The 18,206-nt window shown below is 46.9% G+C and overlaps 1 protein-coding gene across 1 annotated transcript in view; it reads right to left on the bottom strand.

Annotated features, from left to right (window-relative positions):
- Nucleotides 1-18,206, bottom strand: part of MSH3 (mutS homolog 3) — a 2,089,876-nt gene that overhangs the window by 679,565 nt on the left and 1,392,105 nt on the right. The window contains exon 15 of the mRNA XM_086960834.1: nt 4,247-4,415. Within this exon, the coding sequence (XP_086816960.1) occupies nt 4,247-4,415 (169 nt within the window). The remainder of the gene's footprint in view (nt 1-4,246; nt 4,416-18,206) is intronic.

Genomic DNA, 18,206 nt, shown 5'->3' with positions numbered 1-18,206 from the left:
CAATGAGAGTTCATCCCCAGTTCTAACACTACAAGGAACCTTAAGAGGTTAACAAAAGTTTAACACAAAGTGGAAGGCCTGACCAAAGAGCTTGCCCTCATTTCTCCTGACATAGCTAAGGCCTTGGACACAGTGGACTGGCAATACCTCATGCAGGTGCTGGAAGTAGTGTGGATTGGACCCAGGGCCAGAGTGCACATTGGTAAACTCTGTTCTGACAGTTGGCAGGTTGGCAGGGGTACACAGCAGGGTTGTGTGCTCCTTTTTGTCAGTGATACAGAACCACAGGACATTTGAATTCAACAGAAAATAGGGCAGTTGGGAAATATGGTGGGAGATGTTACCCACCTGATATCTCTGTGCACCAATAATACTCTTTTTTACCTCATGGCGCCAAGGAGCTCACTCCTGCTCCTGCTGGGGAACCTTTATACTTGTGGGGACCTATCTGGCCTCTGGATCAATTGCAAGACATCTCTGGCGTTTCCCCTGGGGTTCCTTGTATCCTGAGCCCCAGAGACCCTACTGAGCTTGCCCATCTCCTGGGAAACTGACTGTTTTTGTAACCTGGGGGTGATGGTGGCGCATACGAGGTACAATTGCCTATAGTATAACCTAGGGAGGTTCATGGAGGGTCTTCGGTCTTCCTTTAACTTCTGGAGCACCCTTCTCAAGGGTCGTGTGGTCATTAAAAAAATAGATTGGCTGCCATGATGTCTCTATTCCATCCGACATTCATTTGACAGTCTTCCCCGGGTGGTGTTTAGGCAGTTGCATTCCTTGCTTACTTCCATAATGTTGGAGGGGAGTGATGGTAGGGTGGCGAGGGACTTTCTATTACTGCCAAAATTTGGAGCAATACTATCTGGCATCCTAGATACAACATACTGCACATTGGCTGATGGAAGAGAGTACCTGGGAGAAGAGCCTATTACAGGGCATGGCTGGTGCCATGTTAATACCTCAGATACTGATGGTGGGGGGTAGAGAAGCGCTGGCCTGATGTTATACCTCCTTAAGCACACTGCATCCTTGTGAGAATGTTCAGTGGAAGTAGTGTTAAAACGAGCCCCCTTTGCTAGAGACTTTGCATTCAGGAACCAGCCTTCAGGGTGATTGCAGAATCCACAGATGTGTTCACTTGGAGGTAGGGCGGTTGTGAGACCCTGGGGGATCTCTACCCCAATTCATCTCATCTGCTGATGTGCAGAACAGTTTTGGTGTGGGGCTAGACAGTTTCTTCAATGCGCTAGCCCTGCTGCTATAACTAAAAGTATATGGCCATCGTTCCCCATGGCCCCGAGCACTTCACTTTCTTTGCTACTGAGAAGCCCAAAAAGTGTTGATCGTCCTCCCAGTGGTCCCTGGTTAGATCAATGTAAAAAGACGGCTCTCTTGTTGATAAAACAGTATAGTTTCTCCTCCTCTTGTAAGGGGTGAGGCAGAGCAAAGAAAGTCAGAAGGTGATTGCCTGCCTAACATGGAACAGTGGTACTACTTTCAGCAGAACTATTTTTGGCAGAAATGCAACATTCTTTCAAACTGGTGTTGAGAACTTGAGTTGCATTTCTCCTAAAAGTAGTAACACAGGAACAGAGAATGCCTCCACCTCACTCACACAACAAGCTGACGTTATCACGACCAGGCAGACCGTGTTCAGCGTCAAGAGACGTGGTAGACCACTGTGCATTGGTTCAAATGGGGTGCACATTAGAAAAGTGGGAAACAAATTCAAGCCCTACTGTGGCAACACAAAGGGCTTCGGAGGAAACATTTGTAGTAGACTTTTAAGACATCTCACCGCAGCAAGTGACTTAAACAAAGAAAGTTGTTCCGGCAACCTAAAAAAAGATGAAAGTTCAGACAAATAGCCCTTAACAGTGCCCTAAGCAAGTCTTTGTTGGGACAATGACAAAACAAACATTGCAGATAGCCCAGCTTGTAGTGGACCAATCTAACAGGTATTGCACCTAGCCACAATCTTGTCCCAGCACCTTGTGTACACCAATTTCATAGATGGGCGCCTGGCTGTCAGAATAACATCAACAACTTCAGAAGGAAGATCGAAGGATACTAGCTGCCACATCTCAATCCCCACAAATGGAGGCGTAGAATGCGGAGGCCTGGATGCAGGATACACTCTCCAACCCCAAGCTGGAACTGAGAGGATGGCATCGGCCAGGTCGCTCTTGATGATCTTCAGAACATGAGCTAAAATGGATAGCGACAGGAAGTCATACAAAAGTCTAGAGCTCCACTCTAGATGAAATGCATCTCAGATAGAGAGTCTTTTTGGGAAATGCTGACATTGTGCATTGTCTGCAGTTGTGAAAAGATCAAGCCAAGGTTCTCCCCATTGCTGGACAACACTCTGCGACCTTCGGCTGTAATTGTCATTTGTGAACTGCTAGGCATCGTCAACTGAGCTCCTCTCCATTGGTATTTAGAGATCCTAACAGGTAATTCATGAAATACCCTGGCGAGTAAGACACTTCCATAGGTGCAGAGCTTCCTGGGACAGGATCCAAGACCCCCCTGCACCCTGCTTGCTGCAGTACTACATGGCAGTTGTGTTGTCTGTGAGACCCTGTACTAGCCTCTTCTTGATCGATGGTAGGAAGACCATCAATGCCAAGCAGATCAATCAATCAATCAGCATTTGTAGAACACAACACTGCCAACCCTAGGGATATCTGGCCGCAGATTGCCCACAACTCCAACAAACTGATGTGGGGCAGGTTTTCCCTGGGGATCAGAGTCCTCTAATCTCCATCTATCTCAGAGGATGGGCTCCCAAACACAGTATTGATGCATGTGTCACCACCATCAGCTCTGAGTGGCATGAACACGTGCCATCTGGGGTACCAGGATGCAGGAGGGCAATAGTCCTAGCAGCCTGAACCCCATCCTCACTGACATTCCAGGAGAAAGGCTGAAACATCAGGATCATAGCTCGAATGTCCTGGACTCTCCGCTCCAGGGAGAATGCATGAAACTACATCATATCCACGATAGCATCTATGAACAGTAGCACATGTAAAGGAGTCAGATGTAACTTCAGCACTTTGATTGTCTACCCAAAAGGTGTAAGGAGGTTCCCACCATCAGGAGGTGGCCTATGACTGCCTGGGGTGAGCTTGCCTTCAACAGACAGTTGTTGAGGTACAAGAAGATTGGTACACCCGGCCTCAAAAGGTGTGCTGCATCCACCACCAACACCTATGGGGCACTAGGAAGGCCAAAGGCGAGCACCACACACTAAACATTTTCCTGGCCCACTGTAAACCGCAGATAACATCTGTAGACCTGTAGGACAGGAATATAAAAATACCTTTCCTGCAGAATCCAACTCTACGATCCAATCTCTGGGATCTTGGGTACAAGAAACTTAGACCAGCATGAACATCTTGAATTTGTCCTTCACCAGTGGCTTTCCAACTGGATGCCTTTATGCATCCTTGGGGATCGAAGGTACAACAGAGGCAGCAAAAGTGTGCCAAATATGCACAGCATGGTCTCCCTGAAGGCCTCTATTTCTTGCAACATGGCAAAAGGGAACCAGAAATTAGGGTTGCATCAGGACCAAACTCGGAATCAGCTCTTCTGGAGTTTGAGAAAAAGACAGAGAGACATTGACACCCTCACGCCCTTTGGAGTTCAAGAGTCAAGAGAAGGGACCTATTCCAGCTTATGCTTCTTGTGCTTCTTTTTGGACTTAAAACCGAAGACTTCAACTGCAAAGAAGACCTGCGGCGGGAATGGGACCTTCCTTTCAGCTGCGATTGTTTACGGCGCAAAATCTTCTAGTGCTGGGCAACATCCAGTTCTCTGTGTGTTGTGGCTACAGGGCCTGGAGCTGTGCTCTGACCCTAGGCACCACAGACATACTGCATGGGAACAGTCACATACATTTTTTGTGACAGTACCTACAAGGTTTAAACCCTTTCGATCTAGGAGCTGACATATTTTGCTTGCAAACTGGTAAAAAATAGAATTTGGAGAAAAAACAAAACTTTGCATCAAATCCGTGCCTTTTCTTGGCAATGTTAGGAGGAATTTCAGCAGCCATTACTCTATTGGTGCAAGGGCAGAGGATTTTGTTGGCTCCATGTGACAACACAAGCATAGTAAAGGAAAATATTAAAGGCATACAGTAATGAGCAACATTTGGGTTATATGCATGTACTATTTAGTTTACCTTTAATGATTAACATAGAAACATCTATGTTTTTAGATGTTACATTACCTCTTGTCCGGACACAGTAACATACGTAGCAGAGGGATTCTTTAGAATTTTTCGTATATCTTGCACATGGGACTCGATTTGCGACATCACCTCTTGAATTTGAGATTTTCTTTGTCTAATTATGGGAAAGTCAGTGAGATCCCAAAACAACTCTGTTTTATCACCTTTCCTAGAAGAATTTGTGTAGGATAAAGGGAAAACAATGTAATATTTCATCTTTATAAATGCAACATAGAACAACTGAATACAATTAAGAGAAAAGAGACTTGATTCTTTGCAACAAGTCTTTCGTGTTTAGAATATATGTTAATATCTAACACTTGAAAAACAAGCATTTACAATGCTATGGTTTCGCCTTTAGAAAAGTTAGAGCTATTGGCATTGCTCATGACATTTCTTTTTTTTTTTACTTATAAATAAATGGCATTGTTATTTACATTGCCCACAGCTCTCTCAGCCCACACAGCCCACACAGCTCTCACAGCCCACACAGCCCACACAGCTCTCACAGCCCACACAGCTCACACAGCTCTCACAGCCCACACAGCTCTCACAGCCCACACAGCTCTCACAGCCCACACAGCTCTCACAGCCCACACAGCTCTCACAGCCCACACAGCTCTCACAGCCCACACAGCTCTCACAGCTCTTACAGCCCACACAGCTCTCACAGCCCACACAGACCACACAGCCCACACAGCTTTCACAGCCCACACAGCTCTCACAGCCCACACAGCTCTCACAGCTCTCACAGTCACATCTTAGTTAAGGGATGTTTCTTGGCATTATCAGTTTGTAAAGAGGAGCTAATTTAATCGTTTCTACAACAATTGCTTTTCTCACTGAAAGGTTTTTGGTGGGAGATCTTCACCCAAGTAGAATAAAGTTTATTACACAGCTGCCAAACACTGCTTATTTAGGTTAAAGAGATCTTAAATGACACTCAGATAAGGTTGTAATATTCCATGTGAAATTGTCAAAGATCAATCTGCATTATCCTAGAGCCCACCAAATATTTAATGGGACTCTCAGCAATTTCCTATGTAAGTAACGCAGGGCATTCTAGAAAATTCGGACGTGTTTGTTCCGGGGTGACTTATTTAAATATAAATAATTTCAGATTGGTAGATTGCTGAACGCACACCTAGGAGACTGGATTCATGTCCGAATGTCTGGCTAGTACTATGTAAAATGTTGCCATTTAGGTTAATTTAATGTAAATATACTTTCTGTGGATATCTCATAAATATTGCATGGAACCGTTCCTCCTGGAACTATAGTGGATGCCCATATGTAATCGGAAATATACACAACAAATCCTTTGGCAGGGCAGACCAGTTAAATTAATCTAAAAACAAGTCTCCCACAAACAAATATTATCCCAATGCACATTTCGTAGCAGGAGAACCTCTAACACTGCAAGAAAAGCCTATTGCCTATAACTTTACCTCCGAGGATAACAGAGGGCTTACTTACCCACTCATGTCATAAGTGCAGCCCGGGACACACAGTGGTTTCTTGTGGGTCCTGGTTTGTGCATGGGATTACTTTCAGGGTTATGAGCATGGCTGTTGATTTCTTCAAAGACAAGAACAAGCAACGGAGAGTGAAAGGGGAGGGGGGGTGGGAACGGGCACACGGGGAGGGGGGCGGAACGGACACACGGACAGCAGGAACAGGCACAGGACAGCGGGAGGGGGGAACGGCCACAGGACAGCGGGAGGGGGGGCGGGAACGGCGCACGGACAGCGGGAGGGGGGGCGGGAACGGCGCACGGACAGCAGGAGGGGGGGAAATCATAGTAATAAAGTACTTCTGGGACAGATGGCAGCGCTGCGATAACAGAGCGGTGGTTTCCAGACGCTACAGTTGACGAAATACAGGGAAGTGCAGCAGACACTCGTCTCCATTTCTTAACAAGCACCACGAGCACACGGACAACGGGAGGGGGGCGGGAACGGGCACAGGACAGCGGGAGGGGGGGGGTCGGGAACAGTGCACGGACAGCGGGGGTGCGGGAATGGCGCACGCACATTTATAAACAAAATGCTCCTTACTTGATCGCCTCGTGGGAACTCGAATCTTGCAGCCAACTCCAACAACAGACACTTTTAAAAGGAACAAAACAGGCCGACTCGAAAAAAAAAAATAACACCCACCCACCGCCGTGATGACGAACAGAAGTGGGTGGAGAGGGATAAAATCGCGGGAACGCCCCCGAATCTGGTCCGGCCTTGACGGACAGATCCGGCTCCCAATGGCTAGCCTCCATTTATGGAGCTAGCCAATGGGAGCCAGGGGACGTTCCTGAGCCCATATTGTAAACAGGAGCTAGCCAATGGGAGCCGGGGGACGTTCCTGAGCCCATATTGTAAACAAAAGATTTCACCTGCGCCGAAAAGCTGCGCACAAGTGCGCAGCCTTCGGCCAGGCGAAACCTAAGAATTACTTGAAAAGCTTCTTTCACCATCAGGAAACTTCTGATAAGCGACTTGTGAATAGACTAGAATAATGTTCCTTATTTTCCCTCCTCGGTATTGCCATTACCAGGGGTCGCTATAATTCCGGGGTAGGACAATGAGCAGAAATACAAGATTTTAGGTAATAAAATGTGGGAATCCGTGTTTCCATGCAGATTATAATACACTGAAAAGACTTAGACTAGATGAACTATAAAACAAGGATATATGAAAAGAAGTTAGAGATCGTTTGTAAAAGGCCGAAAGTATATTTTCCAAAGTAGCCCGAAGGAAAGTTTCATTTTATTTTTACATGCAGGAGAGGAATACGTTTTTACTTTCTTCACTTTATTCTCAGGCAGCTTTAATAATTGATCACAGTACAACAAACTACCTTTACAATGAGATCTCAGAGAAAAAAATACAAAGGACTCATAACCCCTCCTAGCCAAATGAACCCACCTGACAATAGTGGGAGAAGAAACCGTCTTATAAGGTTTTTTTAAGTGAAATTAACAACTATCTCTAACTCAGAAGTCTCTCGGTGATTCCTTAATACAGTCCATCACATACATTTTCGAGGTATCATTGAAACCTGTGTAGACCCTATTGGTAGATTTAATTCATCTGGAGTGAAAACTCTATTGAAATGCCGACAGCTCTCACACCCAACACCTTCTACACAATATGAGACATAACAACATAGCAAACGGACCGGACAGTTGCTTCCTGGACAAGTATCTATTATGTTTCTAAGACAAAAAACAATTTAGGACTCTAGTTACACCCCAAAGACAGGAATATCTTGGTTCGAGAGTCAAAGTTCCCAAAATTATTTTGTAAGCATGGGGTGTTCCCCCACATTGATCATTATCTCTCTCTGACAAGGACGAGTAAATATATTTACTAACCTTTAAGCCATATTCAGCAGTCAAACTCAATAAAAAAATCAGACAAGGTCGGATCTTAAAGGGTTCAACTCTCCATTGCAAACACCAACCCATCCATTGTGTCCATGCTGGCCTATGTTTGACTGTGATCAGCTAAAAGCCTGAGTATTTCAGTTTGTTCCAAAGTTCCTGGGATCTGTCATCCTCCATAAAATGAGGTATAAACTGACCTCTTCGAAAAAGCCCGGGAGGGGTCCGCAACAGATCCAACAGTAACTCCTGATAATGGGGAAGATGGATTGGAGAATCCCAGAAAAGATCCATAAGAAGCAGATGCCAGACTTCGATTCCCATATCAGGGAGAAAAGCATCAAGTCCGCTTGCTGCCAAGGGGGGCGTGGCCTGATGCCTATGAAGGAGGAAGTGGACCTAGGAGCTCCGGGATATTTAGCCCCCAGGGGCCCAAAACACGGCGGAACCAATTGCTGCCCCCTCCGGGCAAACGTCCGGAGGTGCGGTGGCCCACAACGACACACTGAGAATTATTGAGCCCAGTGGCGTGGCAGAACTGAGGGATGGTGCTCAAGATGGCGCCTGCGACCTGTACTGCTCTTTGGAGCTGTCACACCCCAAGACGTACAGTGGGGAGCAGACTGTTGAGGGCACTGGTGCTGTGAAGTGTGCAGACATTGGAGAGAGGCCGCTCCACCACCGCGAGGCAGGGAAGAAGAACCAGGTGCCATGTGCTGTACAGAGCGAGAGAAGCGGCTGGGCTGATTGACTACAGGGGCACGGCCGGGTGCAGTTGTTGCACCAGAGGGCGCTTGGAGTGAAGTGCGAGCGCCGGTGAGAACCGCACCGCCTCCGTGGGACAAGTAAGGTGAGACGGGTGCCGGACGAGGCGGACTGTGGGCTGAGCGGCCGTGTCGGGATGGGGCAGGGCATGACCATGTGCAGCTATCATGCCGAAGGGTGAGCAGGAAGACGCGAGGGCCTGCCCGGCAACCCCATTGACACGTATGTAATCTGCGTAGATAGGGTAGCAAAGGCCCAAGGGTTTTAAGGCTTTGGACAACACTTGAATAAGTATAATTGATCCGTGGGTGGAGATACACTCGAAGCTCTGGACCTCTTGGGCTTCAAATTAAGGAAACAGTTTTGAAAAGTTGTAAGTGTGATCTCCACATAGAATTTATTCAGTTTTCCAGGATTAATATCGGTTTTATCCAGCTCATGGTATGGAGGACAGAGACATTTCTGTTTCTAGCAAAATTTCTTTATTTTAATTCATACGACAAGGACAGCCGACACGTGTTTCGCCCCCTCTTGGCGAATTGCGCCGGGGCTTTCTCAAGGCTAAATAGATTAAATCACTTTGGCAATTCTCATTTCCAGATGTGTACAGTGTCCGAAATTTAAAAATATAATTCTTCAATATTTAAAACATTTCTAGTTTAGGCTAATGCCCTCGATCCTAGAGTCCTCCCGGCATGGTGGTTCTTAGGTCGAATCCTCCCTCACGTATGTAATCTGCCCTGAGGGGAGTGTAGGCCTACAGGACATTGCATCTTTCCAACACCAAGTACCCAACTTGGCGTATGGCAGTACCTGATGGGCTCCAATGTGTGATGCAGCATCGTAGGGGAAATGAGCCCAGAACTGCGGCCGCACTGAGAGGGGTGTGAGAGCTCAGGCCCTTGTGTGGAACAGGATAGGGCCAACTTTGCTGCTGGCGTGACTTTGCCGGGGGCCTAGGATTCTTGGTGCCCTGCGCGAGCAGCAGCAGTACGCTGTGACACCCCTGAGGAGAGACGGAAGAGGTGGGGAGAGGTGCAGGGCGGTGAGAGGGATTACCCGAGGTGTGAAACTCCCACTGTACCGGGCGAGCGAAGAGGGCCCAGCTGCACAGGCCCCCATCTTGGACACGCGGGATTTGCATCAGGGGGTGCTTGCAACGGAGGTGGCCTGCGAACAGGTTGTGATGCCCTGCGCATAGAGACCCCGAGTGGAGGACCATCATGGGGAAAGTCCCCAAATGAAGAGACCAAGATGCTGCAATTGCAGAGGGAGGGGGCTCCCAAACAGATGAGGAAGAGGACACCAAGGACCCTGGGAAGTATGTGCCGGCCACAAAACCCACGTCAGCTGATATAATGTAAGCCATCATGGAGTCCCTGGAAGCGCTTGGGCTAAAATAGACTCTATTGGCACCAACCTTAGCCTCTTGAAAGATGACCATCACCAACTGGTTGAGCTGGTCACTGGCACGGAGAAAGCACTTGCAGATATCCCCATGGAGGTTACGGAACTAAAGAAATCTCTCACGGAGGTGACGGTGAAGGTCAAGATCCTGGAGGTCCACGCTGAGGATAAAGAAGGGAGATCCCGTTGCAATAACCTGCGCATAGTCGTACTGCCTGAAAAGGAGGAAGGAGATGAAATAGTGCAGTATTTGGAGGGAGTAGTACCCAAAGGACTGTCTCGATTTTACGCCATTAAAAGAGCGCGTAGGGTGCCGGCCAGGCTTCCTAAACCTGGGGCACCAACACAACCAATTATTGCTCGCCTGCTCCATTTCAGAGACAGAGACAATATATTTAAGCTGGTTCAATAGCTGAAGGACCTGCCAATCGGGAACAGCAAGGTGATGGTATTTCCGTATTTTACCAGGGAAGTGCAATGCCAAAAATCTACGTTTCTAGCAGTAAAGCAGAAATTACGACAACTGCAGATCCCCTATGCCATGCTGTTTCCGGCTAGGTTGAGAGTCGTGGGGCTCAAAGGCATGAATGGAGATCTGGTGGCAGCTCACCGAGAACAACGGCAGGAGAAGGCGGAGCAAGTCATGAACAATTGAGAGCTCCACCTTCGACGGAGACCCAAGTTGAATGGAGCAAGATCATTAGGGTGGTGGTGTAGCTCAGTCAAGCGGGCTCCAGCCCTAGATCAGCGAGAAGTGATCTGGAGTATGGTCGGACATAGAGCTCCCCAATACTGAGTGCTGCGGAGGATTCGGAAACAGAGTTGCCTGTTGTGACGCCTCACACTGCAGATGAGTTGGGCTGACTTAATTGATCCAGATTTCAGGGACTGCGATGGTAAGTGAAGTATATCCTTTTTGAGAACTATGCACAAGACTATGGGGGGGTGGGCTACGGTAGCTACTGTTGAGGACACTGGAGCTGAGGGGCTGGGGGGGGGGCCAATGGTTATCGTTTGAGAGGGAGGTCCAGGCAGAGGGGGTTCCGAGGCGGGGCGCCAGCCACAACACCTATATACACATTACTGTTGCAGAGTTTGAATGGGAAGGGGTCCACTTCTGCCTGTCCTGGAGAAGGGGAGTTGGGTAGTTCCCTTGTTTTGGGGGTGTTCACTGGGGAACAGGCATGTCTGGAGAAAACGTTTTGATAGGTCTAGCTCAATGCTTTTCCCATGGGATCTAACATAGATTATAAGTGTATCTCCTGGAATGTCCGTGACAAGCACTCCATGACAAAGAGGCATAAGGTGCATTCATTTCTGGTGCAAATTGCAATATTACAGGAGACCCATATCTCTGCGAAAGAGAGGCGGCTTTGAAGCGCCGCTGGCGAGGACAATTATTTTCACACAAGCTATTCAGCTTTTGCTAGGACAGTGTTGGTGTACCCTTTGAGCGCACCAGAGAATTATTAGATCCGGAAAAAAGGTATGCAGTGATGTTGGGTAAACTAGATGGGAGGGATGTCATGATCGGGAGCATATATGCCCCGAAAGTAGATGAAGGTTCAATCTCTGCGGACCACTCAAGGTCATTGGCAAAGGCACTGACAGGATCGGTGCTCTTGGGAGGGGACTACAATAGTGTTGAAGATGTGGGCCATGACCGATCCCATCCCCAGCTTCATGACTCCCCTGCCTACATAGGTGCGAGGGCGCGCAGAAACTGGCAACAGCACTGGGGATTGGTGGACTCCTGGAGGGCACAACACCCCGGGGAACAGGACCACTATTTCTTCTGCCCCATGCATGAACTCCATGTCCGATTGGATGCTGTTATGTGCACTCCCGATGTCCATGGGCAGATACAGAACAGTGAGTATTTGGCCTGTACGATTTCCGACCACAATCCTTTGCTGGTTTGTCTTAGCTGGTCCAGGATTCGCACAAGCATTCCCACTTGGTGTCTTAGGCCAACAGTTGGAGGATCAGGTGTAGCAGGCCAAGACCCGCACAGTCATTGAACAATACTTTGCAGAGAACGAAGGAACGGCCTTGTCAATCACGACGGAGTGGGAAATGTTTCAAGTGGTGCTCAGAGGTAGGTGTATCTCTGCAGTGGTAGGGGTGAGGAGAACTCTTTTACAGGATACACTACAAGCGGAACAAAGGCTCCGAAATATAGAACGTGCCAGACCAGAGAATGCAGTCGTACAGAGGGAACTACTGGAGGCCGGAGAAGAAGTGGCGGGACATGTAGAAAGGTTGTGCTGTTTTGATTATAAGACCTAGTACGCATTCTGGGAGGGACAAGCCTGGACTCTACTAGCTTGGCTGGCCAATCCGGCTAAGAGGGGATCTATTATCCTAGAAATGAGGGGGGACCAGGGGGAGGTGTGGCACCACCAGCAGAATATCAACCAGCACTTCTGAGATTATTACACTATCCTTTATAGGAGTAAAGCTTCCCCCACTGTTGTGGAACTCAACGACTTCATGGACAGTGTTGAATTTCCCACACTAGATGAGGAAGAGGTCAAAGACCATGGCCATGAATAAGACGCTGGGAACAGATGGGTTTCCCATGGAGTACTATGCTACATAAATAGACCTTTTGAGACCCCAACTAGTAGCTTCATATAATCAGTCTAAACAGGAGAGTAAACTCCAGGGGACTGCTAGGGAGGCCCTAATCGTTCCATTATTAAAACCAGGGAAACAGGCATGTGATAGGACGGCGCATCGACCACTGTCGATGCTCAGTCTTGACTATAAAATCCTGAGTAGGATACTGGTCACTGGACTATTGCCACATATGACGAGTCTCATCCACTGGGACCAGGCTGGCTTCATGCAATACGGCAATGAACGTGCAACGATTTCTGCGAGAGCTGGGGGCAGGCTCATATTGTAAGGAAGAGGCTACTATCCTGACAATCATTATCGAAAAGGCTTTCGATACTCTTGAATGGCAGTATTTATTTCGAGTGATGCGAGCCTTCGGGTTAGGGCAGGAGTTTGGAGCATGGACTGCCCTGTTGTGCAGAGACTCCACTGCTCGGGTTAGGACGGGAAAGCTAATATCGGGCAAATATGAGGTGGAGAGGGGGACGATACAGGGGTGCCCGCTTTCGCCCATGTTGTTTGCGATGGCTATGGAGCCACTAGCTGCTAAAGCCAGAACTGGAAATTGGTTTCGCGGGCTCAACGTAGAGGGGCGGATCCACCATATAGCCTTGAATGCAGACTATCTGATTCTGTTTTTCAGCAATACGGAAGCAGACCTTGAGGGAGTCAAGGACTTTTTGTTGGCCCTAGAGAGGATAGTAGGCCTTAAAGTGAACTGGAACAAGACATTGGTGGAAGAAACCACAGACGGTGGATGGGATTGAATGGGAAGAGAGATGTATCCCGTATCTCGGGGTCCAAAATTTACCACGACAGGGCAGATCTCTTGGATGGGAATGTGGAAAAGGTTATACGGGCGACAAACGCCAGTTTTGATTTCTGGAGAACCCATCCCTTGTCAGAGGTTTCAACAGCTCCGGACGATGGTGACGGAGTTCCTGTGGGGAGCTGGAAGGAGGCGAGTGGCTTAAAATACCTTGATGTTGCCCAAAACCTAAGGGGGCCTGGCGGTACCGGATTTTTTGTATTATTACATTGCAGCCCAACTGCAATGGTTGACGCAGTGGGTGGCTAGCCAGCTCCAGGGAACAGTGCAGCGGGTGATGGGTGTCCAGCACCTGACCTTCTATCTAGAATAGTGCTGTGGTTACCTGAGCCGGAAAGGGATATGTCGGTAGAACTGCAGGCGGCTCATAAGTGTTGGGTCCCCTGCATGCAGAGGACTAAAATGAGGCGTCCCTATGCGAAGGAGATACCTCTAAAGTATTGCATGGTGCTACCACACAGGACAGATTGGAGGCAGCAGTGCTTACTATGGAGCAGTTATATAAAGATTGCATGCTACTACAGTGTGTCGTATTTAGTGAAACTAACGGGATACCTGGGGGCGACTTCTTGCTTCATGTCGCCCTGGCTGCCACAATCTATTAACACTGGGGGAGCGGCCTGACTGAACCTCTTTTAAATGAAGGATGTCAATATGTGGTGTCAGCAGCGGGGACATTTTAGGCGGCTACCTGTTTATATCGGAGACTGAGCAGGGCAACACTCCTGCCGCTTCAGGGGCTGCAACAGAAGTGGGAGAAGGATTTAGGTGAGCCCATAGAGGACAAAGCATAGGGATAGCTCACACAGAGGGTCAGTAAGTTCACCAGGAATGCTAGGTTCCAGATGGTAAATGTTTGTGCCTTCCACAGGGCATACCTCACCCCAGGGCGTCTCAATAAGTATTTTCATAAGGTAACAGCGGCCTGTCTCAGATGCGGAGAAACAGGAGCAGAGTTCCTTCATATGTTCTGGGATTGGGCATTTCTGGAGGGACGTGAAGGAGCTTCTAGCCAAAATGACTGAAAAGGAAGTGCACCTGAACCCACTTTATTGTTTACTCCACCGATTCCTAAACACTTCCAAGAATAAGGTTACTAGTAAATTTCAGGACCTGTGATTAATACTAGCAAAGCGGGATATTACGAGTCATTGGAAGGCAAAGGGGGGTCCTAGCATAGGCAGATGGAGAAGAGAGTTTGAGCGCTGTGCAGGATGTGAGGGAACGGCACGGCTACAAGACGCTAGACGTAATGGGAGTGAGAAGCCGCTGGACGCAGCCAGGGCTTGTGAAGCTCGGACGCTGCAACTTGAGCAGCTCAATGCTATCGCAGATGAGAGTAATAGGGAAGCCCCACAGGTAGACGGTTTGTAATTGTATAGGATGGCTGCTTGGAAGGAAGAGAGGGTGCTGCTCGGTGTTCCCCTACCGGCAACCTCTGGTGCCTGCGGATCCCACGACAATGGGATGGAAACTGCTAGAGAATGGCCATAGGATAGTTACCTGCGCACAGTACTCCATGGCACACCTGGGGACTGCACTGCTTGTTAATGTGGGGTGTGAGGTTTTTATTTGCTAATGCATCTCTTAAGGGACTATAGACTGCATGTGGCTGTTTTACAGCAGTGGCGAGAGGCCTGTATATCGTCAGGAGATCTAGATCAGCTCACACGCCCATGAGAATGTCTATACAGTATTGGGATAAGTCTCTTAAATGCCTAATAAAGTTTGTTGAAATTTTTTTTTTAAAGTCTGCTTACTGCCATATTTCAGGAGCCAATAGTATTATCATCATCAAAAATGGTTGAAAACTATAACCAGTTTCCTGACTCTAATCTTGTAGGAAAGCGTCTGCTGCTGTCGCCCCCAAGTCCAGTCTCCAAATCATATGTCTCTGGATTTGTCTCAACTGTTTGTGATGTTCTTGATCAGCAATGCATCAAATTTGCATCTAGAGAGACAATTGACTACGTTGTTCGAAGTCCCTGGAAGATATTCTGCTGACACTGATATCAGATTCTTGATTGGACCATCTTCTTACTATAGCTAAGACCCCACATATGGTGCTCCATCCCAGCCTGCTGGCATCCGATTCTATGGCCCAGTATGAATTCTATGACTTGACCCAAAAATAACTTTCACTTTCCAAGCCTCCATGTGGTTTAGCCACCAGTGAATCTCTTCCTTGGCATCATCTTCCCATAAAGGGACCGTTTCTGAATACGTCAGTCTTCGTCTGAGCTGGTGTGCTTTCAGCCAGTGGAGTACTCTACAGTGGAACAGTCCTAGAACAATAGCCTGATTGGAGGAAAAGAGGAGGCCCATTAGACATATCTCGCAGCTACGCCCTGAGTCGGGGCAAAGTCCTGTGATGTTCCTGCCTGATTTCTGCCATCTTCCTTGACAGAAAGGCTGAGCGTCATCTTCTTTGAGTCTATAACAAAGCAGAGAAGCGTCATAACCTGTGAAGGTACCATTAATGATTTTTCTCCCTTAATGACGAAAGCCAGGTCTCTATCAATGACAATGCCACTTGAAGATATTCTGACTAACGAGATGGCTATACATTCATCAAAAGAATATCATCCAAGTAGAGGATGAATCATACTCCTCTGCATCTCAGGTATTCCATCACAAGCCTAAGCTGTTTTGTAAAGCAACAAGGCACCAATGAGATGCTGAGCGGGAGTGTTTGAACTTTGTATGCCTTAAATTTCCATGCATCCATTAGGTCAGGCAAAGCATAAAATCCCCTTGTCTGACAATGACCCTAAAGAGGAGAATCAGGACACTGGCGAAACCCCAGCCATTCATTGAACTCCTTAAGGTTTATAACTGACTGTTGGCATACATCCTTCTTTTTCACTAAATAGAGACTGTTCATGAACCCCCTGGGGCGTAGGAAGGTTTTGGAAATGGTATCATTGGCCCTTGATTTGTTATTTCTTGATCTATAATGACCATTTCTCTTCCAGAAAAGCTAACTGATATGGGGTGACGGAATTGTCTTGTGAACCGTAGAATTCAATATGGAACTCCAGAATTGATTTTAGGACGCAGGTTTCCTAGGTCAAAATTTGCCAGTTGTGAACAAACCAGGCTACCCCTCACCCTACCCTTACATAAGGAGGAATAAGACTTATCTGAACAACCTCCTTGGCTTTTCATGCCTCTAAATGCTGTCCTGGTTCCCCTGGCTTTATAGAGAGGAAGAATACCATAAAGTCTGTCAAAGGCCTCAGGGTCAACTCCTTCTTCGTGTTTCCTTTTAGCCTTTGCTTTGGAAGGTGATGTCCCAGATTGCTACTGAAGTACTGGAACCTGTGAAAGACCAGGTTGTTCTTCCCACCAGAAGGGTTCTGAGGAACTGCAAGCCAGATGCAAGATATTCCTCTCAAAGTGCACAATGGCTGCAGTCACCGCCTTACAAATTGAGGCATCCAGTGACTCTGAAAAAACATCATCCCACAGAATAAATTCCACAGATGCTCCCTCCCTGTAGGAGGATTACCCTCACTGCATTCTGCTAGGGCAATTGTACGCTAAAGGGCAATCAGTAAAGATAGCAAAATCAAGGGTCTCAATTGTATTGAATCTTGACACCTGGAAAACTCTGATTATCCTACAAAACAGTGAGGGTTTACATTTTGTTTGGGTCAGTGTCCCTTGTCACTGTCAATGACAACCCCTCCAGGGACGTCTGACTCCAGGCAAAGTGGGCAGAAGGGCTAGCAGTGTCCCAGTCAGGCGTTTTGCTCCAGGCTCTGATATGACTGGAAATACAATCAGGGCCAGAAGCAAAACATGGAAATAGATGCAGTTCAGAATTGGAGTCCATGAAGCTAAAAGCATACTCGTGCTCAGTCCAGCATTTGGAGGACAGTATTGCGCCAGGTGCAGACCCGCTCGTACATTTTAAGTTTCATGAGGAACGCTGAAGAGCAATTTTCACAGTCCCAAAAATAAATAAAAAGGTACTTACAATCAAACAATTCAATGTATTATCATAAGCTAAATAATACCACAAGCAAATTAGAGCTGTGATGTATTTAAATGCTGATAGAGCAGCAAAGAAAGAGGGGGCACAATAAGCTATGGTGCTCTTGAGAGAGGGGCTGCAGTATTATTCGTTATCAGTCTGTTGTATTTTTTCCACCGTTTACAAGGGAAATGTTGTTTGTTGTATTGTGAGGAAATTATTAAGGCTGCTGGATAATAAAGTAAAGAAGGTAAAAACAGAATCATCACCTCCAGTCCTGACAGAATTACACATCTTTATGCAGGAATATGCTGGTAAATCAATTGTTGGGATTCAATATCTCATTCATTGTCTATAACTTTTCTCTCAAATGTTAAAAGAAGAATACAAATTGTATGATGTAACAGTCATGTAAAACTAGGAAAGTCTTGAAGCAAAATCCAAATATTCTGAATACAACTCCAATAGGTGTCTGGCTTTGTCCTCACTAAAGAGAATATTGAATTAAATAAATTGATGTTGAATATGCCAGAGGCCCTAACCCTTATGACTGGAACTAGACCAACACAGGATCTATATCATTAATCAGTTGTGCTCATTATTCCCTAAAAGTTTCAGAAACAGTAACAAATTTTGTCTAATTTATCCTATAGTGCTTTCTGCCTTAAGACGTAATAGCTGTAACTCCCAGACAACAGTTAATAGCCCTATGCACTCTAAATTAAGACTGTCATAGTGCTCGTAATCAAGTCACTTCTACTACCATTAATGGGTACCTTATCAATGTATTGTTTATGCCTAAAAACAACATGGAAATATACAATTTTAATGACACCTACAAATCTGCTTTACTTTTTTCCACATAGACTTAGGTGAGGGATTCTGAGGGCCCTGACAATATTGTTGTCATCCTGGACAATTATTTTATTTATCAATGCAACTGCATTCATAAATTAGGAGGAGGGAATACAATTATCTA

Source organism: Lissotriton vulgaris, chromosome 3_1 (assembly GCF_964263255.1).
Source record: "Lissotriton vulgaris chromosome 3_1, aLisVul1.2, whole genome shotgun sequence".
NCBI classification, from domain to species: Eukaryota; Metazoa; Chordata; class Amphibia; order Caudata; family Salamandridae; genus Lissotriton; species Lissotriton vulgaris.
This window is presented reverse-complemented; position numbering and strand designations above follow the sequence as displayed.